A 26,537-nucleotide genomic window follows, 5' to 3' on the forward strand; every position below is an offset into this window, starting at 1 on the left:
TAAACTAAAACTAAACTAACCAATACTAAACTAAAAAACTAAACTACTAAACTAACTAAATCTAAACTAATAAACTAACTAAAATCTAAACTACTAAACTAAACACTAATCTAAAACTAAAATAAATTAAACTGAAAATCTAAACTAGAACATTAAAATAAAACTAAACATTAAACTAAAACTAAACTAAAAATCAAAACTACTAAACTAACTAAAATCTAAACTAAACTAAAACTAAACTAAACTAGAACTCTAACAAAAACTCTAAGCTATGACTCTAACTAAAACTCTAAACTCATAGCTAACTAAACTAAAAATAAAGGTAATAAATAAACTTAAAATAAACTAAAATTCTAAACTAAAACTAAACATTAAACTAAAACTAAACTAAAAATCTAAACTAAACTAAACTAAACTGCTAAATTAAAACTCTAACTAAAACTCTCTAGTAAAACTCTAGCTAAACAAAAACTCTAAACTAAAACTAAACACTAATCTAAAACTAGCAGCACGAGCGATGCAAAGTATTGTGAGTGGCAAATTTTTGGAAAATGACACTTTTTATACGAAATTGACATTTTTTTGCTACCTAAAGTGGCACCGAAAAAACCTTCTTAGTGGCAACTCTGGCCAGGCTTCAGCACTGAATCCTTGAGAAGCCATTAAATTTTGAAATTATCTAGCCTAATGTGAAAGGCCAAAATGGACCCAAAATCAAGATTAGAAAAATTAACAAAGCAGGCTGAAGAGATTAATATTGACTCTTCTATTCCTTCTAAAAGGTTCATAAGTCTCACATGATTTTTGTTGAATTAGATACCCATATTATTTTGTTGGCAAATTCAATGAAACAGTTGAGAGTAATATGGGCCTATTCAGTCAGGCAAATAGGCCTAACTTTTTATTGTTTCCTTTTCTTATATTATAGAAGGCAAATCTGGCTTAATAAATTATTAACTTGGAGGGGGGGGGATCTTTACCATTGATATTAGGTTTATTCTGTAGGCTACTTTTGTTTAGGCTACTATAGGCCTACTTAAACTTGTTTTTTACTCCCCTCCTCAAGTAGCAGCCTCCTAGTCTAACATAAGCTCCTCTATAGGCTAGTCTTCCTAAATTAGGGGTAAATTTTTACCAAGTCATATTATTGACTTACAAATAAAGTGAATATACCTCTTGATGCCTTTTTTTATGCTCTTTCCAAATATAATAATCATTTTTATCAGAAATGAATTTTACCCCCCCCCCCCTTATATATTCCAATTCAGGGTATATATTTGCACATAGAGTGGTTGGGGGTAAATTTTATTTCTGATGTAAATGGGAGATAAGTTTCAACTTTACCCCCACCCCCTAATGTGCAAATATATACCCTGGATTGGTATATAGGTGTGGGGTAAAATTCATTTCCAACAAAAATGATTATTATATTTGAAAGGGCATAAAGAAGGCATCAAGTGATATATTCACTTTGTTTGTAAGTCAATAATTAATTTGGTAAAAATTTACCAAATTAGGTTGGGATTAGTACCAACAAGTATTACTGCATAGCCTAAGGCTAGAAAATTGTACCAGCTAATCTGATATCATCATGTAACAGTGAACTGGACAAGGGAGAGGGGTGGAGGTACTTGTGACAATATTTTTGTGGTTTCCTTAAGAACAGTAAGCCTAGCATAGGATAAATAGGTACCCACTACTCCTAACCTAATTTCAATCACAACAGGCTACAGCCAGTGGCTGTGGTCCCTGATGCAGGGTATTTTATAGAATTTGCTGCTGGGACTAGATGGATTTTAGCTAGTAAAGGTTGCCAAAATGCTACATAGGTTAGGCCTAGTTGGAAAGAATTAATTCCCTTGGATGTATAAAGTGCCAAGTATGACTTAAGAAAATTCCTATGGAGCTATCCAAGATAAAAGAAAAAGATTATCTTGATAAAACCAGTTCTAACAAACTAGTGCAGCTTGCTGCTCATGGACAGTAAGTATTGGGTAACCCTCCCCTTTCTCTTGAGAGATGAGTATAACCTACATAAGTCAGTTTTAGGCTGATAAATAAGGTTTCACAGCTTAAAGAAAACAATAATAATAATAATAATATAATGCAAAACAAATAGGCCACAGGCCCTCTAAAAAAATCTTTTAAATTGAAACAAATTGTTGGCACTTTCACCATAGTATTTGTCCAGTTCCTGCTTGAACGAGTTTAATGAGTTGGCATTGAAGACTTCAAAGGGGAGCTTGTTCCAGTGTTGTGTTACTTGGTTCTTGAACACCCAACAGCTGATGTCCTTTTGGAACCTCTCCTCTTGAAGCTTGAGGTTGTAACCATGAAGGTTCGTGTGGCTGAAGCTGAGAACATTGGTAGTCTAGAGGTTTTCGTAGACGGCATAGCAAAGCTTGTATACCTCAATGAGGTCTCCTTGGTGCAGTTGATAAGCTAGTGAAGGAAGTTTGAGCTTGCAGAGCCTATCTTTATAGGATAAATTTCTCAAAGTCGGACAGAACTTTGTTATTTGTCTTTGAACTTTTTCAAGAGCTTCAATGTCTTTGTTGTAAAAAGGACGTGTAGTGCAATGAACATATTCAAGGATTGGTCATACCAAAGCTTTGTAGAGAAGAGAGAGGGTTTCAACATTTCCAAAACTGAAGTTTCGCCTTAAAACTCCTGCGAAATGATTTTCTTTCCTAATAATGCTGTTGTAGTGGGCCCGGAAGTTGAGGTTGCTGCCAATGACAACTTGGTGTTGTCAGCTGTTGACAGCTTGGTGTCATCTGGATACAGTAGAATCTCAGAGTTGATACCTTCTACTAGATCATTGAGATACAGGTTAAATAAGAGAGGGCCAAGGACCAAGCCCTGGGGAACACTGCTGATTACCTCTACTTCAAGTGTGCTCAAAACTCCATCTACTGATACTGTTTGAGACCTTCCAATAAGAAACTGTTCAATTCAATCAACTGTGGCTCCCAGACCAAAGTTGCAGAGTTTGTATAAAAGGCGACAATGAGGTACTTTGTCAAAGGCCTTTTTAAGGTCTATGTAAATGACTTCAACTTGATAACCCTTATCTGCATGCATTTTCTGGTTTTCCACCACCAGAAGAAGCTGTGACTCTGCAGACCTTCTCTTCAAGAACCCAAATTGCTTGCTAGTGATTATCTTTCTTTTGCTCGTGTGCTCAAGGATGTGGTCAGATATGATAGATTCCAGTATTTTGCAGGTTATGCAGGTTAGACTAATCAGGCTGTAATTTAGAGGATCTTGGCTCTAAGGAGCTTGTCAAGGTCCTCTTGCAGAGATTGTGCCTTGGCAGCTGTTTTAATTACTTTATACAGCTTGGTGTCGTCTGCATACATTATAATCTCAGAGTTGATTCCTTCTACTAGATCATTGAGATACAGGTTAAATAAGAGAGGGCCAAGGACCAAGCCCTGGGGAACACTGCTGATTACCTCTACTTCAAGTGTGCTCGAAACTCCATCTACTGATACTGTTTGAGACCTTCCAATAAGAAACTGTTCAATTCAATCAACTATGGCTCCCGACCAAGGTTGCAGAGTTTGTATAAAAGGCGACAATGAGGTACTTTGTCAAAGGCCTTTTTAAGGTCTATGTAAATGACATCAACTTGATAACCCTTATCTGCATGCATTTTCTGGTTTTCCACCACCATAAGAAGCTGTGACTCTGCAGACCTTCTCTTCAAGAACCCAAATTGCTTGCTAGTGATTATCTTTCTTTTGCTCATGTGCTCAAGGATATGGTCAGATATGATAGATTCCAGTATTTTGCAGGTTATGCAGGTTAGACTAATCAGGCTGTAATTTAGAGGATCTTGGCGGTTTCCCTTTTTGTGCAATGGTATTGCTGTTGCCTTTTTCCAGATACTAGGGAGTTCATTCAACTGTAAGGATTTTTGAAAAATCATCAGTAGAGGCTCTGCAATTAAATCTGCTGTTTCTTTTAACACTCTGGAATGAAGTCCATCCGGACCTGGTAATTTGCTTATCCCTAGCTCTTTGAGTTTTTTCAGGACCACCTGTGGGTCTATCTTAATCCTGGGTGTTTAGTCAGAGACTATGGTTTGCAGGGTTGGTAGTGATGACTGAATAGGTTCCTGGGTGAAGATGGTAGTGAAATACGTGTTTAGTAAATCTGCTTTTTCTGCAGATCTTTCAATCAGGAGTCCAGTCATAGGGTTTTTTAAACTTGGAATGTCTGGCTTTGCAATGTGTTTAGAATTAATGTGGTTGCAAAACGTACTGGGGTTTGTCTTGATAGATTCTGCAAGGTTTTGCTCTCACATGCTAGCTGCTTGCCTGGTTTGTTGCCTCAGCTTATTTTGTAGCCTTTGGTAGGCTCTTGCTTTGAGAGGGCTCGACTGGTCAGCTACATACATTTTCCAACAGGCTTGCTTTTTTTTGATGAGGTCCAAAACTGCGTGAGGCAGGGTTGGTCTTTTACAATGTTGGGGAACTGATATGTGTTTCTCCTCAGCCTGAGACATGACGGAAAGTACTTTGTAGTACAATTTCTCACAATTTTCAGACAAACTGAACTCTTTCCCAATTCCCTGTGCTGAGATCATTGCACATTGCAGCGAAGTCTGCTCTGTTATAATTTTTTCTTGGTGTTTTTTTGTCTTTTCTGCCATTAGCTAAAACCTGGAAGCCTACTATACAGTGATCAGACTTTCCCACTGGTGCTAGTAGGTGGATGTCCTCTATCAGTTCTGAATTGTTTGTCAGTAGCAGATCCAATATACTTGGTCTATCCATACCTCTGGTTTGGGTGGGGTCTAAGATCAATTGGTCCAGATGAGAGTTATTCACCACTTCTAAGAATTTCGCCTTGGGTGATGTTGGGTTGTGCAAGTGCATGTGCTGTCTAGTCCAGTTGATTTTCGGTAGGTTGAAATCACCCACGATGACTACGTTTGATAAATTATTACTGCAAATCTCAGTAATTTCTGCAAGCAAGTGCAAGTCATTTTCAAGACTGCTATTGGGACTTCTGTAGTAGATTCCGAGTTTGATATTTACTCTATCAGCTATTATTATATTTAACCAGATACTTTCTTGGGATAGTTCATTTCCTCTGGGACTTACTGGGGTAGCTTGGATGTCCTGTCTGTAATAGCAGAGAATTCCCCTTCCAGTTTGCTGTTCAATGTTTCTCTCTAGGACCTTGTAATTTGGAATCTGTAGCTCTGGGAGTGTAGGCAGGTATCTGCTATTTTTGGTTTCACCTCAGCTATTCCGACTATATGGGGATTTTCAGCACTTCAGTAGACATAGGCCTATTGTGCTATACTATTTTTTTTATTATTTAGATATGGAGGTTTTCTGACATCATATCTGTATGTTATACCTAGGTACTGCATTGACTAACCTAGAAAAAATATATTCTGTTCTACTTTCACATACAGCCATTTGAACTTGGTCTCTTGGCTGCTGTGGGGCTGAGCTCCAAGAATTCCATCCTCAGAAGACTTTCTCTTTAGTGAATACTTTCATAGCCTATCACTGACTGTGATTCCCCTGCATTAAGGTCAGTTTTAACATGTCATCTGTATAAGATGGGAAACTTGAACTGTCTAAACTAATTCTAAATCCTTCACATAGATTCTTTGTGACCACATGTGTGAGGCTATTAATGAGAACAGTACTTAAAACAAAACTCCAAAGATTGGTATAGAAAAAGTTCCAAAGCTGCCTTGAATTGGACAGAATTCCAAAAGCTGCCAAATCTGCCAACAAATTTCACTTGGCCATTAAAGCTCAAGTAGCATTGCTACTATGCTCATTTCACATTATTTCATTGTAGTAGCATTCCACAGCAGCCTGAGGAAGGTCTCATATTATACTGTCAAAAATACAATAGAAACTGAACAGGGAATAATCAAGCCTGGATCTTTTTGTTATCTCTGGGAGAAGCAGCAGCTCTGTAATCTTGCTCAGAGCAGTTGTTGGTATATAACCTATGCTTGTTTTTGGCACCAATCTTATGTCTACACATATTTGTAATAGCAACAAAAGATGCACAAACAGAAGGTCCAAACTGTATTGGAAGTATTTAGAACAAATGCCATCAAGACCTGGAGCTTTACCATGTTTAAGCTAACACGCAGTATTAACTATTGAATTTTTGAAACTATAAGACTGTCCTCATTTTTGCCAAATACTCTATCATATCAGCTAGATTGCCAGAATTTAACTGTAGCTTTGGGTGTACAGAGCCAAAAACTGAAGGATAGTGTTTTACCCAGGGGCAAATTTCCAGCATTTTTATTGGGGGACAAAAGGGGTCCATATCCAGATAGATAGTCAAGGGGCATGGGATATAATAATTTTTCTCCACATTATTAAAGGGGCAACCACCCCCTTCTTCCCTTGCCCTAAACAATGCCCCTGGTTTTACTAATACATCTTCTGGAGTGACAGCATCATCTCTGATGCTGATCTCTGCAGTTGTTTAGATTTTTTTTTTAATTCTCCACATAGCCCTCAGGTTTTTATGTACTTTTTCTGAAACCTTTTCAGCCCCAGGCAATTATTCCATTACATGTGAATATTTCAACTCATGTTATGAAAACAAGTTTAATTTAATGAAAACAAGCTTGGAGTGCATGCTTTCCCTTGAAAAGTTTGAGAGAGCAGTAATGCATATGGATACCAAATTTTGGAATTGAATTCTCATTTAAAGATTATTTGTTTAGTCTTCCTTGGATTTTGGGAAAAAAAAGAAAAACAAAGAAGTGACAAAGAGAGATTACAATTTGACAAATTCAGTGTAAAAAGACAGGCATTAGTGTTCTGTCCCTATTCAAAGATGATTTGATTTACTATAAAGTCAGAAAAAGCAAGGCAAAAAAGACACATAACTTTAAAATTCAATGTGCACTAGCAGACAGTAATATTTCAAAGGAAGTGGCTTTGTCAGCTTGCAACCACAGGAGGGACTCCTTTTATACCAGATAAATATTGTTGTTTCTCCTATGGATAAACTGCTTTCATCTCTGCTTTAATTGTAGGCCTATTAATTTTTCTAGCTTAAGTATGACCAAGAAAGCACATTGGCGTATCTGTTTGATTCACCATCCTAGCTGAATATTTTTTTTTTTTTTATCAATTTTACTTTCTGGATAGTGCCAAATTGAGTTTTAGACAGATAAATGCCTCTACTGATTTTTCAACACCTCCTGGTCTGCAGAAAGAGGCAACCTTACTTTATTTCATTTTGGTGTTTCAAGTCCAGTACCTATTCTGCTCAAGTTTAGCTTGTATTAAGCTGTTATTTTTGGTGTGTGTGATAATCTGGTGAATAAAAGTGAGTTGCATTTTCTAACCCTGCTTTTGGTTATTCCCAAACCTGTTTTAGGATCAGAGGAAAAGAGCTATAGGCAAGATCTCATTATATATTGAAGTTTGGTACCCATTATTTACCTTGGTGCCTCTTTGTGGCTTGTGGTCCCACACCTCTCAATTGAAAAATATTTATTTAATTTTTTTCAGGTATGTTAGATCATGCATTGAAATAGCAAGAATGGGAGATACATACTACTCAGAGTCAAACTATGAACATGCCTATGTTCTGTACATGAAGTTTTTAGTGTAAGTATAAATGTTATTGCTATGTAGTCAATATAGACTAATTTAAACTAGTTGAAAACATTTCTTGTTTCTTTGAGAATTGCTTGATTTTTTGAGCAGATGTCATTGCTATTGTCTTATATTGACTTGAAAATGTAAATTTGTCTCATATTCTGTGTGTTTCTGATTATAACCTAGCCTTTTTCTTGGTTAGCTCATAAAATAGTTGTACATAAGAGCAATCCATGGGGGGAGAGGATCAAAAGAAACTTAGTAAAAGACCAATGTAATTATTAAGTATTTTCATTAGTTATTTCAGTTATTTTCAAGTCTATAAAGGAAGTGGTGGGAACAGTTTAATTTGGGTTTGAATAGCTCACCAATGATGGTATATTAAAGTATAAGTAAATCAGCTGTGTCAATTCAAAGGCAGTATGTTACCACAACAACATTTTTCAGGACAGCACAATGACTAAAGAAATACATTTTGAGTTTTTGGTTATAAATTACCAATTGTTTTTGGAAATAATGTCTTTTGTATAGGGTAGAAATAATCTTGATTTGAAGAATTACAATTTGTTACTATTTACATGAATGAGAAAAGGGACATTTTACATTATATATGTATATATATATATATATATATATATATATATATATATATATATATATATATATATATATATATATATATATATATATATATACACATATATATATATATATATATATATATATATATACACACACACACACACACACACACATATATATATATATATATATATATATATATATATATATATATATATATATATATATATATATATATATATATATATATATATATATATATATATATATATATATATATATATATATATATATATATATATATATATATATATATATATATATACATATATATATATATATATATATATATATATATATATATATATATATATATATATATATATATATATATATATATATATATATATATATATATATATATATATATATATATATATATATATATATATATATATATATATATATATATATATATATATATATATATATATATATATATATATACATATATATATATATATATATATATATATATATATATATATATATATATATGATAGAGCAATTTAGAGACAATTTGCTGTCTTTTCAAATATATTTGATTATTAAAGCAAACCCACTGACAATATGCTGTCTTTTCCTATTGTGTTCTTTTCAAAGATATTTGATTATTAAAGCAAGTCCGATTTTTAACAACGACATCTACTAAGCTTCAAACTTTTGGTTTTCTTTTTTAAGGTTTTGGAATTGTTGTTATCTCTTGTTAAAATATATACAAATATTTTTGTAATTACCAGTTTTTTGCTCTTTATGCTATTTAATGTCTTTTTGTACTGATTTCTTTTCAAAGATATTTGATTATTGACAAGTCCGATATCTAACAACGATATGTACGGTACTAAGCTTCAGAATTTTGGTTTTCTTTTTTAAGGTTTTTGAATTGTTGTAATCCCTTGTCAAAATGGAGAAGCATCATTTCCAATTATTGAAAATTTTTGTTTTTTGGGCCTTTGTACTAACTGTATATAACTGGTTGCATTCAAAAAGGTTTTCTTTTTTAAAGTACCAAGGACACCTAAAATGAAAATTAATTCATTAAATTGGTCAAGTGCAAACTTACACAGCCATATACGTCTTAAATTAGTGTGAAAAACCGATAATTCATTTTTTAAGGAGGAAGATCCCCTGTTTAAATAATGTGTTCCGATACAAAAGTTCCTGGCCAATTTCAAAAATACAGGACATGTGCTGTTAAACATCAGAAAATGACCAAAAAATAAATAAATCAGCATATAGCTTCAGAAAGTGTTGTTTTCTTGTATGTTCTGGTACAACAAACATCGGAACCTAGTTCAGCAAAGCTTTTTTCTTGGAAAAATACTTGTAAGGAATGCTTTTTGAAAAGAGCTTGGCTAGACTAGGCCTATCTTGATGTTACTAGGATTTTTGGCATTCCAGGATCTTTTAACCATGAAGCAGTGTAAACGTAAACATTAATGATTCTAAAAGAAAGTATCAATATATAGGCTACCCTATTGGTAGTTTTACAGACCTAATGACTTCCACTGATAGCCTACCTTATGTAGGCTAAGGTAAGACACCTAGTAGGCTGTGTGATTTGCTTGAATATTTTGATATAAATCTACCTCATAGTTACTATATAATAGTAGCATATACCTTTTATGCTTTTTTTATATTAGAAATAGCCTACAAATTACTTGGGTGAGCACTGTTTGACTAGGCCTATTAAAGTCATTGGTTCTTTATACTCTAAGCAACAAATATTGTCATTTACTCTTATATACAAAGCACTATAAAATTAACACAATAGGCAATACCGTGTTTCCTTTAAACATGGAGAATGATACAATTTTTTCTTTATAAATTTTTAAACCTTAAATTATTATAGACAAAGATGAATAAAGTTATACAGAATACTTTTTGGTTTTCTTATTTAATATATGATCCACTGAAATACAAAATAAATAACATTGTTCCAGTGATACATGGAGAAAACAACAAAGTCCTACAGATGGCTTTTCATAGTTCCAATTGCAGTTCAGGCAACTTCGTGGTCACATATCAATCCAAAGACTTAGTGAACCTACCTGAGAATTTATGTGGCCAGGAAAATTAGGTTTAGGATGCTTCTTCATCAGCAAGTTCCATAGACATTGTCTGTTGTGAGTCAGCCCAAAAGTCTTAGTCATCTCTATTGTAATTCAAGTAGACTTTCCAAGTAGACCTGTCTGCCTAGAGTCTAAGGCATTTTGACCAAGTTTTAGGATTAACATGACCACTAAGTCACCTGGACTTGCAGTCCTCAGTCAGAAAACCCAATCTATAAGCCAAGACAGTTACACTAAAACAGAATTAATTGAAAATTGGTTGACTGAAAATTTGCCTGGCCTTGTGTGCAAACAAGTGGCATAGGGTCTACCTGCCTAAAGTCTTAGACAGGCAACCCAGTTTACAAGCTCAGACAGTTACACTAACACAAAATTCATTCAAAATTGGTTGACCCAACAATTTGCCCGGATTTGCAGGTGAACAAGTGATATAAGGTCCGCCTGCCTATAGTCTCAGGCAAGGGCAGCTGAGTTTTAGGACTAACATATGAACATCAAATTGCCTGGACTCACAGGCAAACCAGCAACAATAATAATAATCGATGGAATTTTCAGAACATATATCCTAGAGGCCTTCCAAAAATTATGGGTATTTATTACTGAAAAGGATATCACTGTGTTATACTAAAGCAATGCAGGAATAAAAGGTACTGTTCTAATATCTGGGGAACATAAGAGAAGTGAAGTTTGGTTAATGCTAGTGAAATAAAACAAAATAGGATAAAAATATAATAGTTTAGAAAAAAATTTTGGCTGTATATTTGCACATTAGGAGGGTGGGGGTAGAGCATAGCATATAATAAATACATAACCTAAACTAACCTAGGTACCTTTTTTCCTCCTAAACCCCAAAAAACTAAAGCTTGAATATAGTTCCTGGAGTGAGAAACCCCTTGTTTATAGAGCATAAGATAGGAAATTACTGGGTAATGTTATCTGTTCTTGGCTTTTCTCAAGTTGCATTCTTGCATGTTGCCCATATATTAGAACAGTACCAAAAAAAATTTAGTGGAACAAAACAGGAATTATATTAAGAACAAAATTAGAGTCATGGCTTCTCTGAATGACAAATGCTGATTAAATAAAGAAATACTATTAGATCATTATCTGTCATTGTTATTATTTAATATATATTATTGTATTATGAATCATATACAATATATTATTGTATTGTTTGTACTTGCCATTGTACACTGTTTATTCTAATTCAGCATTAGGCCACATAATTTTGGAATGCCAATTATGTGAGGGGGGAGCAGTTGCCTCAGTTAGACTTTGAAAAATACCTTCTTATTTCTATTTTGCTACTTTTTGTTTTATCATGGCTAAATGGTTATTTTTGCCCAATTTACATTTTGAGGATGGGAATCACTGACATAATTACCAGATACAAATCATCAGCACAACTGGGTTATATTTTGTTTAGTGATGAACCCGAATAAAAGACTCTTACTTAGTTACTTCATAATAAATAAATTATTATGTTTATTCGACTTTGAAGTTGATACCATGAGCCTCTGCTTTACTCCCCCCCCCCTAATATGGAAATATATAGCCTAAGTCAGCTTCAATCATTAGTCAGCGACAAATGAACTATTTTTCTCCTAACCCGGTTAGTTAAATAAGAAAATTTTTTGAGCAGACGGCTACTAGGTTTCTATGGGCTGTTCTGAGCCTTCTAGCCCCTTCAGAGCTCAAAAATAATAGTCCCTTTAAGGTGATTATTTAATTATAAAAGAGCATGAAAAATGCTCATTATTTTGAATTGTGATGAAACGCTTAATTTTTGTGAAAAATCCAGTCTAGGCTATGTAACAAAAATATGGTGTTGATTTATAATTCAGGGAATATTTTTCACCATTATGGAGGGAGGGAGGGGGGGAGTCTTGATAAATTTAGCTATATATGGATTTGCAATGGAGTTCTGACTATACGTGTGCCTTATTTTTTAGGCCAGACCATCTTAATATTGAATTAGGCTAATCAGAAAACTTTGAATATAGCTTTGAACTTAGAAGCTTAATTTTTTTATAATGCCCTTTGCCTATCAAATTTAAAACAGTTGAAACGGGTTAATTTTATATTGATTTTTTTTTTTTTGCTCTCTTGGATTCTTAAAAAGATATATTGTATTAAAAACAGGTTCTATCAAGGTACTATCACTTAAATATAACAGCTCCCTATGCCCCCCCCCTCTGGATACTATCTTGATAGGATACTGTCTGTGCTTTAAATAACAAAAGTATTTACGTATTGGCAACCCTTCTTTAAAAAAAATAGAGGTATTATGATTTAAATATTATAGCTCACTACCCCCCCCTCTCTGGATACCACCTTTATAAAATACCGTCTCTGCTTTAAATTATAAAAAAAAAATTTGGGGATCCCTGCTTTCAATAAAAAAATTTTCGAGATATCATTTAAATGTAATACTTCCCTCCCCCCCCCCCTCTGTATACCACATTGATAGGATTCTGTTTCAGCTTTCATTGAAAAAATAAGCTAATTAATAATTAACTAGGTCACTATATGGTTCAAACAAACACACAAAATAACGTTAAAAAGCTTAGTGTTCCTTGAAAAAAAAATTAAGGGTATGAGTAAGGTGGTGCAAATACAACAACAAAAATGTCGAAATTACTTAGATATACCTCAAATTATTCGAAAACTGAGTCATAGATTTGCCGTTGCCTTCAATAAGATCCAAAGAATACAATTAAACGGGGGCACACACAAAAGCCAAATTAGGTCAGTAGCCTATGAGACATCGCAAAATACCCAAGACAATGGACAAGTCCTAATGGGGGGCCTTGGGTCCATCAAAATATTTCAACGGTTTCCTAGGGAATTTGATATCATTTTCTTCTGTCTCCATTTTAAATGAAAAAAAGAATTAACCTTTTGGCATCCCCGCTTTCAATAAAAAAAAATGAGGTATTATCATTTAAAAATGATAGCCCCCTATCCCCCCTCCTATAGGCAATAATTTACAATTTATTTTTGAATCATATTTTTTAGGTAACTTCCAGTTCAATCTTTAATTCCCAAACCTTGTACATAGCTTAGTATATAGATTAATTGTTCACAATAGAAGTTTTTTTTGGGATTCAATTTGAAAATAGAATTCTTGACAGCAAACGATGTAAGAAATAGCGATTAGGAAACTGCATCCAAAATGGTCTTAACTCATTGCATAAAGAAGATATTTTTTTTTTTAAACAAATGAGTAACTGTATATTGCAATATTTGCAATTGCATCTGTCTCTTTTTTATGCAAAGTAACAAAAGAGACGAAAATTAATGAACAAGAGAGTAGAGAAGAATTATGGTATGCAAAGTAATATTTGTCAGGGAAAGTCACTGGTGATAAATCACTAGGGGTGGCACCAATTTTGCGTGGTTTTCAGAGATTTCGGGAACCACATTTTTTTTCGGGGTGGGACATAGCTTTTCGGGTTACTACTCTGAAATCTAGGGATTGTGCAAGACCTGATTGATTTTTAATAAGTAAAATCGAAATACTAAACCACACAAGAAGGAAAAGCTCCGAATTTGCGGTTGACGCAATAAAGAATTGCCGAAAAATTGACTTGAACTCCACTAAACGGCGCCGCCACTCTTAGCGGCGGCGTGCCGGCGGCGCGCCGGCGGCGTTACGACACTTCGGTGGCGCCAGGCCTGTCGTCGGTGGCGTTTGGTCGATCCACCGGCGCGGCGTCGGGTTTAGCTGGAACAAGGATCCTGAAATGGTATCTTGCATACCATCTAGCGCTTGGTCATTATCAAAATATTTTCTGACGCATCAGAAGTAACTCTCTGAACTTGAGGTCATATTTTTTCACAAAATGTGTTTTCACTAATATATATGTATAACAATCAACAGATTTTGTAAATTTTAATTTTCACAAATGAAAAACAGTGTCGGATTCGTAGGAAATAGTTTTCGCTAATATTATTCAGCTCCGAAGTTTATCGTTTGTTTTATTATTGACAACACTGTTTTGCGAATTTATTCAAACTAAAAATGCTAATAGCAGCTAAACAAAAACTCGTAGGAAACCCGGATTTTCAGGTATGAATAGACCTAAAATAGATTAAGAAGGCTAAATGTGTTTTCATTTTGGTGTCCTTGGTACTTTAAGGTTTTTGAATTGTTGTAATCCCTTGTTGAAATATATACAAATATTTTTCAATTACCAATTTTTTGCTCTTTATGTAATTCAATGTCTTTTCAAAGATATTTTATTATTGAATCTATTCTGACTTCTAACAATGATATATACTAAGGCTCTAACTTTTGGTTTTCTGTCTTGAGATTTTTTAATTGTTGTAATCCCTTGTCAAAATAGAGAATCATTATTTGTTATAATTACAAATTTTTGTTTTTTGAGCCTTCCTTCTGACATTATATAACTGGTTGTGTTCAAACCTGTAAGCTTAAAGTACCAAGGACACCTAAAATGAAAACTAATTCATTAAATTGGTCAAGTGGAAACTTACACAGCCATATACGTCTTAAATTAGTGTGAAAAACCAATAATTCATTTTTGAAGGAGAAAGGTTGCCAGTTTACATAATGTATTCCAATATGAAAGTTCGTAGCCAATTTCAAAATAAAGAACGTGTGCTGTTAAACAGCAGAAAATGAGCAAAAAAAAAAAAAATCAGCATATAACCTTAGAGTGTTGTTTTCTTGTATGTTCTGGTAAAACAGAAATCAGAAGCTAGTTCAGCAATGCTCTTTACTTTGAAAAATACTTATAAGGAATGCTTCTTGAAAAGAGCTTGGCTAGACTAGACCTAGTCTTGATATTACTAGAATATTTGATACTCCAGGATCTTTTAACCGCAAAGCAGTTTAAAGGTAAACATTAATAATTCTAAAAGAAAGTATCAATATGTAGGCTACCCTATTGGTAGTTTTGCAGACTTAATGACTTCCACTGATAGCCTACCTTATGTAGGCTAAGATAAGATACGTTAAGATACCTAGTAGGCTGTGTGATTTGCTTGAATATTTTGATATAAATCTACCTCATAGTTATTATATAATAGTAGCATATACCTTTTATGCTTTTTTTATATTAGAAATACAAATTACTTTGACAAACACCATCAATTACTGTCTTGCCATAAGACAAAAATTATATTCAGAGCTGTTCAGAGGGAACAGGGCAACCATGGCCACTGCCTTGACTGGCAAGGGACTATTTTGACTGTTTAGGTGGCAAGGAGGGGTTGCCTGTTTTGATCAAAATTTTCACTTTAATTTGACTGTCTTTGCTTATATTTGAGTGAGGAGAGGTGTAATGTAATTGTTTTTTCCATAGGCACAACTAACCCTATGAATAGCTCTGATTGCACTTGAGAAGTAGATGGTATATCATTCTGGGCCATTTCAGAAGAGATTTCTACTTGTTTTGATAATGAACAAGTTTAACTCAAAATAAAGTAAGAAGGCAGAAATTTCAGTTCCTGCGATCCTTAATATTTCAAAACTAAATAGTTCAGTATCCAGCTTACTCTTGTAATAGAAGGTAGTTGGAATTAGCATAAGAACTCTAGGTTGATGCTATGTAAATATTATTTTGTATCAAGCAGTTCTTAGTAGAAAACTATAAGTAAGGAGTTAGAAGCTTCTAAAACACTAGAAAAGAATTTTCAATAGAAACTAATGCATAAGAATTTGCCTTTAAATGCTGATTAAAACTATATAGGGCATATAAAATTCATCAAGTTTAATGGATGAATGGTTGAAAAAGCTATAAGTTTGAGAAAATTTGACTTATTTTCAAAGAAGAATAAAGACCCACATGAAGTCAAGCAATATTAATGAAAATCACACCCTCAGATTCAGCATATCAGAGAGCCCTAAGATAGACATTTCAAGCTTCTCTTTTAGTTCTTTTTTCCCAGAAGGAAGATTATGGATGCATGTTTTTTTATTTGTGTTTTTCTTGTGTTTCCCCATAAGTGATTGCATCAGACTAGTGGTTCTTGAAATTGGATTAGGGCTCATTTGAATGGAAATTGGATTTTCAATGTGTATTTCTAATATAAAAAAAGCATAAAAGGTATATGCTACTATTATATAATAACTATGAGGTAGATGATACCTCATATGTGGTTCTTGTCATATATGAAAGTTCGTAGCCAATTTCAAAATAAAGAAGGTGTGCTGTTAAACAGCAGAAAATGAGCAAAAAAAAAAAAAAAATCAGCATATAACCTTAGAGTGTTGTTTTCTTGTATGTTCTGGTAAAACAGAAATCAGAAGCTAGTTCAGCAATGCTCTTTACTTTGAAAAATACTTATAAGGAATGCTTCTTGAAAAGAGCTTGGCTAGACTAGACCTAGTCTTGATATTACTAGAATATTTGATACTCCAGGATCTTTTAACCGCAAAGCAGTTTAAAGGTAAACATTAATAATTCTAAAAGAAAGTATCAATATGTAGGCTACCCTATTGGTAGTTTTGCAGACTTAATGACTTCCACTGATAGCCTACCTTATGTAGGCTAAGATAAGATACGTTAAGATACCTAGTAGGCTGTGTGATTTGCTTGAATATTTTGATATAAATCTACCTCATAGTTATTATATAATAGTAGCATATACCTTTTATGCTTTTTTTATATTAGAAATACAAATTACTTTGACAAACAGCATCAATTACTGTCTTGCCATAAGATAAAAATTACATTCAGAGCTGTTCAGAGGGAACAGGGCAACCAGCGCCACTGCCTTGACTGGCAAGGGACTATGTTGACTGTTTAGGTGGCAAGGAGGGGTTGCCTGTTTTGATCAAATTTTTCACTTTAATTTGACTGTCTTTGCTTATATTTGAGTGAGGAGAGGTGTAATGTAATTGTTTTTTCCATAGGCACAACTAACCCTATGAATAGCTCTGATTGCACTTGAGAAGTAGATGGTATATCATTCTGGGCCATTTCAGAAGAGATTTCTACTTGTTTTGATAATGAACAAGTTTAACTCAAAATAAAGTTGGAAGGCAGAAATTTCAGTTCCTGCCATGCTTAATATTTCAAAAGTATAACTAGTTCAGTATCCAGCTTACTCTTGTAATAGAAGGTAGTTTGAATTAGCATAAGAACTCTAGGTTGATGCTATGTAAATATTATTTTGTATCAAGCAGTTCTTAGTAGAAAACTATAAGTAAGGAGTTAGAAACTTCTAAAACACTAGAAAAGAATTTTCGATAGAAACTAATGCATAAGAATTTGCCTTTAAATGCTGATTAAAACTATATAGGGCATATAAAATTCATCAAGTTTAATGGATGAATGGATGAAAAAGCTATAAGTTTGAGAAAATTTGACTTATTTTCAAAGAAGAATAAAGACCCACATGAAGTCAAGCAATATTAATGAAAATCACACCCTCAGATTCAGCATATCAGAGAGCCCTAAGATAGACATTTCAAGCTTCTCTTTTAGTTCTTTTTTCCCAGAAGGAAGATTATGGATGCATGTTTTTTTATTTGTGTTTTTCTTGTGTTTCCCCATAAGTGATTGCATCCGACTAGTGGTTCTTGAAATTGGATTAGGGCTCATTTGAATGGAAATTGGATTTTCAATGTTTTTTTAGTGATTAAAAGGATTGTGCAGTAACCAAACTTTGATTGTTTCCCAATGAGGGCCAGGTTTACCATTAGTTGTTAATTCTGAGAAAGCACATCAATTTATGAGCTTTGAAAAATGTATATTGATCTTCTCAATTGTAAAGAATGTAAAGCTGTTCTTTGGGGTATTTGTATGCTACTTGAAAAATAATGTAGTTTAGTCCATATTAGAAAAACACTAAACATAGGCAGTTATTATCTTCACTAAGTTGATTTACAAAAATTTTCATGAAATTCTGTATAGTGACTGATTTTTGGTTTGATAAACAAATAGGTTGTCTAATATGTATACTTAAACTCAGTGTTAAGACCCATTAAAATATTTCTCTTAACTCTGGTTAAACAAGCATTGACTAAACTCTAGTTAAATCAGAAATCATGCTTTAGGGTATCAATGTTCTCTAGCACAATACAATATTTGGTAAATTTGCAGTTTACAACATAATTTGGCTAGGATGAAGGGGAAAATGTCACTTGATGTTTGTAGGGTCTTTTTTAATCCACTAATCACTCATAACTTTGCCAAATTTGCCTTTGATTGTCAATTCTGAGATAGCAGATCAATTTATGACCATTGAAAAATACACATTGATCTTCCCAGTTGTAAAAAACATAAATTTGCACTGTGGGGCATTTGTATCTGAAAAGTAATGTAGTCTGTTCTGGATAAGAGAAACACTAAACATAAGCATTTATTATCTTAATCATTGTCTTAACTAAGTCTATTTACCAGATCTTTCATAAAATTATGTGCAGTGATAAATGATTATGCTAACTATTATAAAAGGTGGTTGGTGGCTATTGTGCTGGGGATTGGGTTATCACATGCCTGAAAGAATGCATTTCAATGCCTAAATTGTCAAAGTCCCCATGGGCCTTCACACTGGTATAGTTATATGGGGGGCTATAGGAATATATCTCTTATCTCCCTCCATTTAAACCAAGACTGAATAAGGTTGAATTGGGGTAATATACATCCTATGTTATTACAGAAACAATTTATTTTACATTTATTTTAATGCTTTATCTACCTAAACTGATATGGTTTATGATATAATTATGTATAAGTGCATTTTAGCAATTATGATGAATGGGTGGTGGATCATTTTGTAGGTAGGGCCTCATGCCACAAAATATATATTTTAATCATTATTGGTAAAAATGTGTTTCAATTTACAGACTAGACTAAAGCATTGTTGGAGAGAACAAACAAATTAGACATATGAAGAAAAATACCCCTTAATACCCATTAAACATAAGATTGAAATAAACAAAGCTTCAGATGTGTACCTGTTTTCTTAAACAGACAGGAGATATAAGGCTCCAAGCTTTGACATATTCAATCTCACTTTTAGGACCATGGATGTCAAGATAGGACAAAAACTTGTAAATGAGCTTATAGTATGAAGAAGTTGTAAAAAAAAATATATATATAAATCTAAAAATTAGTCAAACAACAGTCTTATAGACAACATAAAAGACAAATAGTTGGTTCACCTTTATTTATAATACTACAATTTCATGCATGTAAACTGTTAAACAAAAAATTTTATGAGGACCATAAATTTTGATCCCATTACTGTTCTTTAATTTGCTACATGTTTTTAGTTATATATTAACAAAACAAGCATTCCTACACACAACAACTTTGGAATTATAAACATAGACACCTACTTCAAGAACTAGGCAGCCTGGTTCTTGAAAATTAAAATGGCTACAGTTGACACCACTCATTTTGCAATCTTAAAACTTGTTCAACCCACCTGAGACTCTAGGAGGGCAGACCTATGAGGCTTCGGATGGTTGTTCATTTGCAAGTTCAGGCAACTTTGGTAGACAGTGTCTGTTATGAGTTAACCAAAAAATCATGGTCATCCCTATTGTAATTCAAGTGAACTTTCCCAGTAGGCCTGCCTGTCTAGAGTATCTGGCAGGTTGACTTAGTGTTAGGATTGGCTTATGACCACCAGGTTGCCCAGACTTGCAGTCTCAGATGGACAATCCTGGACTAAAGTCTCAGTCAGGCAACCCAATTTATCAGCCAAGACAGTTATATTCTTACAAAATTAATTAAAAATTGGTTGACCAACAAGTCACGTGGACTTGAAGGCAAACAAAGTACATAAGCCTAAATAGACCCACCCACCTAGAGTCTCAGGTGGGTTAGGTTATGTTGCAGGTGAACAAGTGACATAAGCCTAATAAGGCCCACCGGTCATAGTCTCAGGTAAGGGCCACTGTTTTAGGATTAACACATGAGCAACAAGTTGCCTGGATTTGCAGGCAAACAAGCAACCTAAACCAGGTGCGGATCCAGGATTTTTTTTAGGGGGGGGTGCAAAATAGGTTGGTCCAATAAAAAAAAATTAGGGGGAGTGCAAAATAGATTGATCCAATCAACTTGCATTAGGAGCAAGTTTAGTTAATGCAAACTTGAGTTAATTAAGTAAATTACACTACTTTAGACTACTTTTAAGCTAGGGGGCCCCCCCCTGGATCCACCACTGATCTAAACTTTATGTATGGGATTTTCCGAATATATTAGCCTATAGGCATTTCTAAAAATTATGGGTATTCACTAGTGAAAATGGCTTGTGACAGACTGTTCCTAAAGTGATGCAAGAAAAAAAAACTTCTGGAAATAGAATAAAAACAGAAATTATATTATGGACAGCATTAGAGATTCATGGCTCTTCTGAATGAAAAAAGTCCATAAAATATAATAATATCACTAGATCATTATTGTTATCTGTGTAATATATATTGCTGTATTATGAATCATATACAATATATTATTGTATTGTTTGTACTTTCCAGTGTTTATTCTATTTCAGCATTAGGCTACATAATTCTGGGGTGCCACTTTAGTGAGGGGGCAGGGCAATTACCTCAGTTAGACTTCGAAAAAGACCTTCTAGTTTTTATTTTGCTACTTTCTATTTTATCATGGCTAACTGGTTATTTTTGTCCCCCCCCCTTACATTTTGAAAATTGAAACCACTGACATAATTACTAGATACAAATTATCAGCACAACATTTTAAAGTGGCGTCATGACATACATTTTTTTTCCAAACTTAAGGCTCTTAACGAATTTTCTTAGATCGTTTTTTTTTAGGCCAGAATATCTCAGGATACAAATTTCTCCCAAAAGAATATGGAGCCGGAACTCACGTTTAGACAAAACTACTAAATTACAAATTACTGACATGAGTAAAGAAACTTCTTTAAGAAACGTCATGAGCAAATTACTTAAAGAAACGTCTTTGTACAGTGAAACCTGTATGGGACATGGTTCAATGAGATACTAATTGAACAAATAATGCCTCCATCATTAGAATGATGATAAGGGGAGAGCAAAGAAAATAAAATTAAAGAAAGGTATCCCAAACTACCACATCCAAATATAGATTCTTCACAGAAGCACAAGTTTAGGACTAAATATAGATCTCAGCATAACAAAACAGATTGAACTTGGAAACGAAAGGGATAGTTCCGCAGTGGCACTAATTCCCAAAAATGTTGAGTAATAGGAATGTATTTTTGAAAATCTATGGGGAAAATTTTTTCAAATTCAGTGTTTTTTTTTTTTAATGAAGTGTTTTTTCAATAGAAATACCAAAAAAAATATATTTTTTTTAAATCTATTGGAAGGGTAGGGAGCAAATTGTCCTTCCCACCAATTGACGCCACTGCAGTTCTGCACAAATAATATAACATTGATTGTCTTTTACTATCCTATTTATACACAAGAGAAGACGTTCTGTCAGTAAGCTAATGACAAAAACTTAAATGCTCAAAACACTGAAAGAAATGATTAACCCTTCAATTGTTTCTTGGGTTGCCCTAATAGTGACTATTTGTTTGTTGTTTGAGTTTTCTGTTTGTAGGAAAATTTCTTCTTATTTTTAAGTAAATCATTTTATCGCTGATAGATTGCTTCCTGAGGGTGCTATTATGAACAGAATCAGTTTTGGAATCTCGGTTTATATTAATATTTGGGTACTCAATGTTTTTGGTTATTTTTTTAGAGTCGTTTCTTTAACCGTTTGTATTGGGCCTAAATCCCTGTTTTATCAATGAATGTATTTTCTTAGTTGTATTATATTCTGGTGAGGGAAGCTGAGACAATGCTCTACTGACGCTGATGAAAAAGACCGTTTTTTTTTATTAATTTTAAAGATATGTGAATGAAATTTTATATCGGATGATTCCTCATTGTAAATTATGGTTATTTGTTTGAATATAGTTTTATTATTGACCATTCCATGTTATTGTATATATGTATGTCCCATCAAGCTTGTTTGTTGGAATTTGATTCTTTCATTAGCTCAAAAATGAGTTTTTTGTGAAGCTGTTTCTAAGAATTTGTAAAGGTTGTGCTTTTCTAATTCCCTTAAACATCTGACTGAACCAGGTACAAACCGGATTGAGGTGAAATAATTTGTTTCTATTTAGTTAATATTTCATGATTCTCAACTTCTTTGCATAAAATGTGTTTTCTTTTTTAAAAAAAAATTCTTTTATTTTTTCTGGATATTTGTTTCCCATCAAAATATTGTTCTCAAGATTCAACTCCAACGCATAATTTTTCTATACCAATTTTAGAACTTGGTCAATTAATCATATCGCCACACCTTTTTTTCCGGAAACCCATTGATAAAAAATCAAAAATATTTAGTACTACTGGTTGGCTTCCTATAATTTGAAAACTTGAGACTGTCTTAATGTTTTTAAATCTATTTGTTTATTTTTAGCGAAAAAAATATGGTAGAGTACACACAATAATCAAATAAAGAAAAACAGAAAACATCACTAAAAGGACTGAACACAATATGTAACAAAGATCAGTGTGACCAACTCCAGGAGGAAACAATGAAAAAGAGGATCACCCTCAAAAATAAAACTTAAAGCTCTTATATATGCAGCTTTGTTGTGCCATTTATTTGAATTTGTATCTCAATAAGGTCAAACTTATCCACTAAATTATTGTTTCGACACCAATGCAGTAAACAAAGCAAAAATTTACTATATCTGAAATACGCCAGACGCTGGGTCCTACAACTCTATTTCCCCAATAGAAGGGCAGGTATGAACAAAGTTCCAAAGCTGCCAGTAGCAGAATTGGACATAAATCCAAAAGCTGCCGCCACTTTAGCAGCACAACTTGTGTTTTGACAGCTTTTCTTTGAGCAAAAAGTATTTTTATATGTAAAAATATTATTTCCAGACAAAATCTGCCAACAAATTTGAAAACTGCCTAGTAGCATTGCTACTTTGCTACCCCATTTTTTCCATGACGGCAGAAGGGTAGTGCCAGAAAGGAAAAGAATAAGTGGGGAACTAAAACTGGGGTATAAACTGCTAAGAGCCTTTCGATTATATCTTTCTTTATTGTAAGACATTTTCCTATGCGCTATCCTTTGGCTCAGCTGCTCTATTTATTAGGACTCAAGAAGTAAAAGAAAGTGAGCATCTGAGCAAAATTCTGAGCCAATTCACAGAAGAAGAGAAGAAAGAGAAACATTATTGAGATCCAAAGCGACTATTTGATAACAACTGCTAAAGCATACAAACTCACATTCTGAAGGATTAGTGGACGGACAAATAGAAGCGAGACGTGAAGTATGCAAAAAGTTATCAATTAGACATCTATGATTGCGGCTAAGAGGAAGATCGTTATCTGTACGTCTGCATACCCAGTGTATGAAAAGTCAACTCACAATAAAACCCTGAAAAGGACAGAATCTGCAGGCACTAAGCAATTACACATGCTAGGTGATAAAATAGATAAGGTGATAAATTATACGTAAGGTGATAAATTACACATGCTAGGATGTTCCGAAGCCCACAATTTTTGTGTTTTAGAAACTCAATAGTAGAAATTAGACCTGTTCTTTCTGAGGATGGTCATCTCCCCATAAAATCCTTCAAGTCATTCTTCTTTAGGCATTTATATCTTTTGTAGTTACTTTCTGGTCCCTAAATAAAAGGGGGTGATAGAACAATTAGCCACATGTAACTTAACTCATCAGAAACTTTTTGAAGGAGTTTTTCATAATGTTATATCGTATTTAGGCATTTTCCTCAAGAGAATCCTTTCGATTTCAGTCCCGTGCTTAGGATCTTGGGAACAGCATCCACTCTCTAAAAGCACATCGGGTACCTATATAATTATTGCTTGACATTATTATTATTATCTTATTCAACACAGGAGAAAGCCATAGACTTGTCGCAGGAATGCTTGTCGCAGTATTGCTTAACATCTTGGAGTTGTTTTTTTTGCTGTGGCATTTTGTAAAAAAAACTTAAAAATTTTTTTTCGCATGCTGACTAATGGCCTGCGTTGTTGGAGATGCCAATCTCCTGATTCAATGCCTTCGGCCAGGAGTGCAATTCGTGGTTTACGGGCTAATAATTAGACGCATCCCATGTTTTTCCCCTAGATTTATCCAGGCACCAATTTAGAGCTGGGTCGACTCTGGATGAGCTTACAGAGTCACAATATAGACCCCCGTTCCAAAATAAATAACCAGCAACATCAGGACTCGAACCCCTGGCCTCAGGATTTCAAGTCAATCATTAGGATTTGTCAATCTTTTGCAAGTTAGTCATAATATATTTTTAAATTTTTAATTTTACGAGTCTTGTAGAAAATATTTTTTTGACAAGGAGTCTTGGATGCATTTTGGGTTGGAATAACTGCTTTACTTTCGAATATTCATAGATAAATTTGCATGGTTTGCCAGAAATAGTGGAACTCTTGTGATTTTTTATATTCTAGATTAACATTAGAGAAGCTGCGGAACCATCCTGACTTTCGATTCTTGCCACCGGGAGATCTACAAAAATGTAAAGATCTTGCAAAAGACATATTTCCGAAGGTGGAAAAGCTAAAAGAACTCCTAAACAAGCAATTTGAAGAAGATTATCTTCGTTGGTATGAAAATGAGGTATTTATTTGCTAATCTTGACTTCTTCATAAAACCAAACCTAATATACACTTTCTGATATCTTTTAGTCAGTGCAGAAGCAGTTATGTACAACTATCGTAAAGGGGTTTTATGGTTGTTGAGGTGGTGCTGTTGCAGATACCTTTCTTCTCCCTTTATAGGGGAGATAAACTATGGCCCTAAGGTTATTAAACTTTGGTAGCGTGCCTTAGGCTATGACCTGACTAATGAGGCGTACCAGTTGGGTATTTTCGAGGGACTAAATGTAGATTGCAGATAGGTTAGCTATAATACAATACTTTTATTCAGTTAACATACACTAGTACAAGGTTTAATAATAGATATATATTCTGCTGGGACTGGTTGTTCCAGGTAGACCACAAGTACCAGAAATCTACAATAATATATAATAAGATACTTATACACTTACAATAATCTGACAATATTCCAAGGTATTCTTAAGTCAACGGACCAGAGGTCATTCTGGCATAAAGTTAGTATCAGACTGCCCCTTCCCATAAAATGTATCTTTTATACATTTTATCAACCACACCCACTGACTGGGTGAGGAAGTGGTAATTTCTCAATTTCCTGTCAAGCATGCACTTGCCAGGATATGTTCCTTATCTTAATAATAAATGGTATTTCTAAACTTTTGTATTTGCGGGTTAATATTTTTACTAAATTACAAATTGACTTAATTAGAAAGCGTCACCACAATCCCTCTTATTTTAAGAATAGTATTCTCAACTCTCGATATTTTTCTTTTATTACAACTTAATTTTGTATATAGTTATATGCTGCCATCTTTGCGTCATTCTTTGCGAATACTCTCAATGGGTCTCCTTAGGGTCATGTTTATGGTCAAATATATGCCATGTCCTTCATTGTCCAAGGATATTAATTTTGAAATTTATCCCTATTTCTCTTTTTATTTGTCTTTAAGACTGTAAAATTCTCTATTCACCCTCATTCTAGTATACATTTTCTGTTTTAGTTTTACCCCCGGTGGCTTAAGCATGATATTAGTGGTTCTGTTTAAATTAGATTTAAAGTTATATTAGAAACTCTTTGATTAATTGAGTTTAAATTTAATTCCCATTAATAGTTTAATTTATCTGGGTGATGTGGTCGATATACCGTTTATTTTTTGTGGTTAGAAATGCCTTGGATAAATTATACATAACAATTTGGTTTTTAAATTTTCACATATTTTTCCAACACATTTTCACATATTTCAATAATATAAAGCCTTTGAGGCTATGTAGCACATTTTCTTGGCCTAAATTAAGTTCTGATTTTATCTCACTTTATGATGTACTTGTAGTAAAGTCTGTAATACTGCATACAGTTTCCAAAATATTAGTTGACCAGTTATGGCTTGGCTCCTGATGGTATTAAATGTGGCTATCAGGATACAATTGAACTGGCTTTGAAATTTACTACTTTCCAAAAATGTGTCAAAAAATGATTGAAAAATATGGATCCGAAACGATGTTATGAAAAATTTTATTTCCAAAAAAAACTAAGGCTGTATCTAAAATAAATATTCACATTAGAATACACATAAAGCATAAAGTGTTACACATATAGTAAAAAGAAACAATCAATTTTGTAAA

General features: G+C 33.6%; 1 protein-coding gene across 1 annotated transcript in view; it reads left to right on the forward strand.

Annotated features, from left to right (window-relative positions):
- Positions 1 to 650: 650 nt before the first annotated feature.
- The window catches only part of LOC148945216 (STAM-binding protein-like A), a 55,186-nt gene continuing 29,299 nt past the window's right edge, over positions 651 to 26,537 (forward strand). Inside the window, exons 1-3 of the mRNA XM_089099179.1 lie at positions 651 to 782; positions 7,521 to 7,619; positions 24,750 to 24,918. Coding sequence (XP_088955305.1) covers positions 703 to 782; positions 7,521 to 7,619; positions 24,750 to 24,918 — 348 coding nt within the window. The 5' untranslated portion in view covers positions 651 to 702. The remainder of the gene's footprint in view (positions 783 to 7,520; positions 7,620 to 24,749; positions 24,919 to 26,537) is intronic.

This window comes from Artemia sp. Qi Xiang Cuo, chromosome 13 (assembly GCF_049724085.1).
Source record: "Artemia sp. Qi Xiang Cuo chromosome 13, ASM4972408v1, whole genome shotgun sequence".
NCBI lineage: Eukaryota > Metazoa > Arthropoda > Branchiopoda > Anostraca > Artemiidae > Artemia > Artemia sp. Qi Xiang Cuo.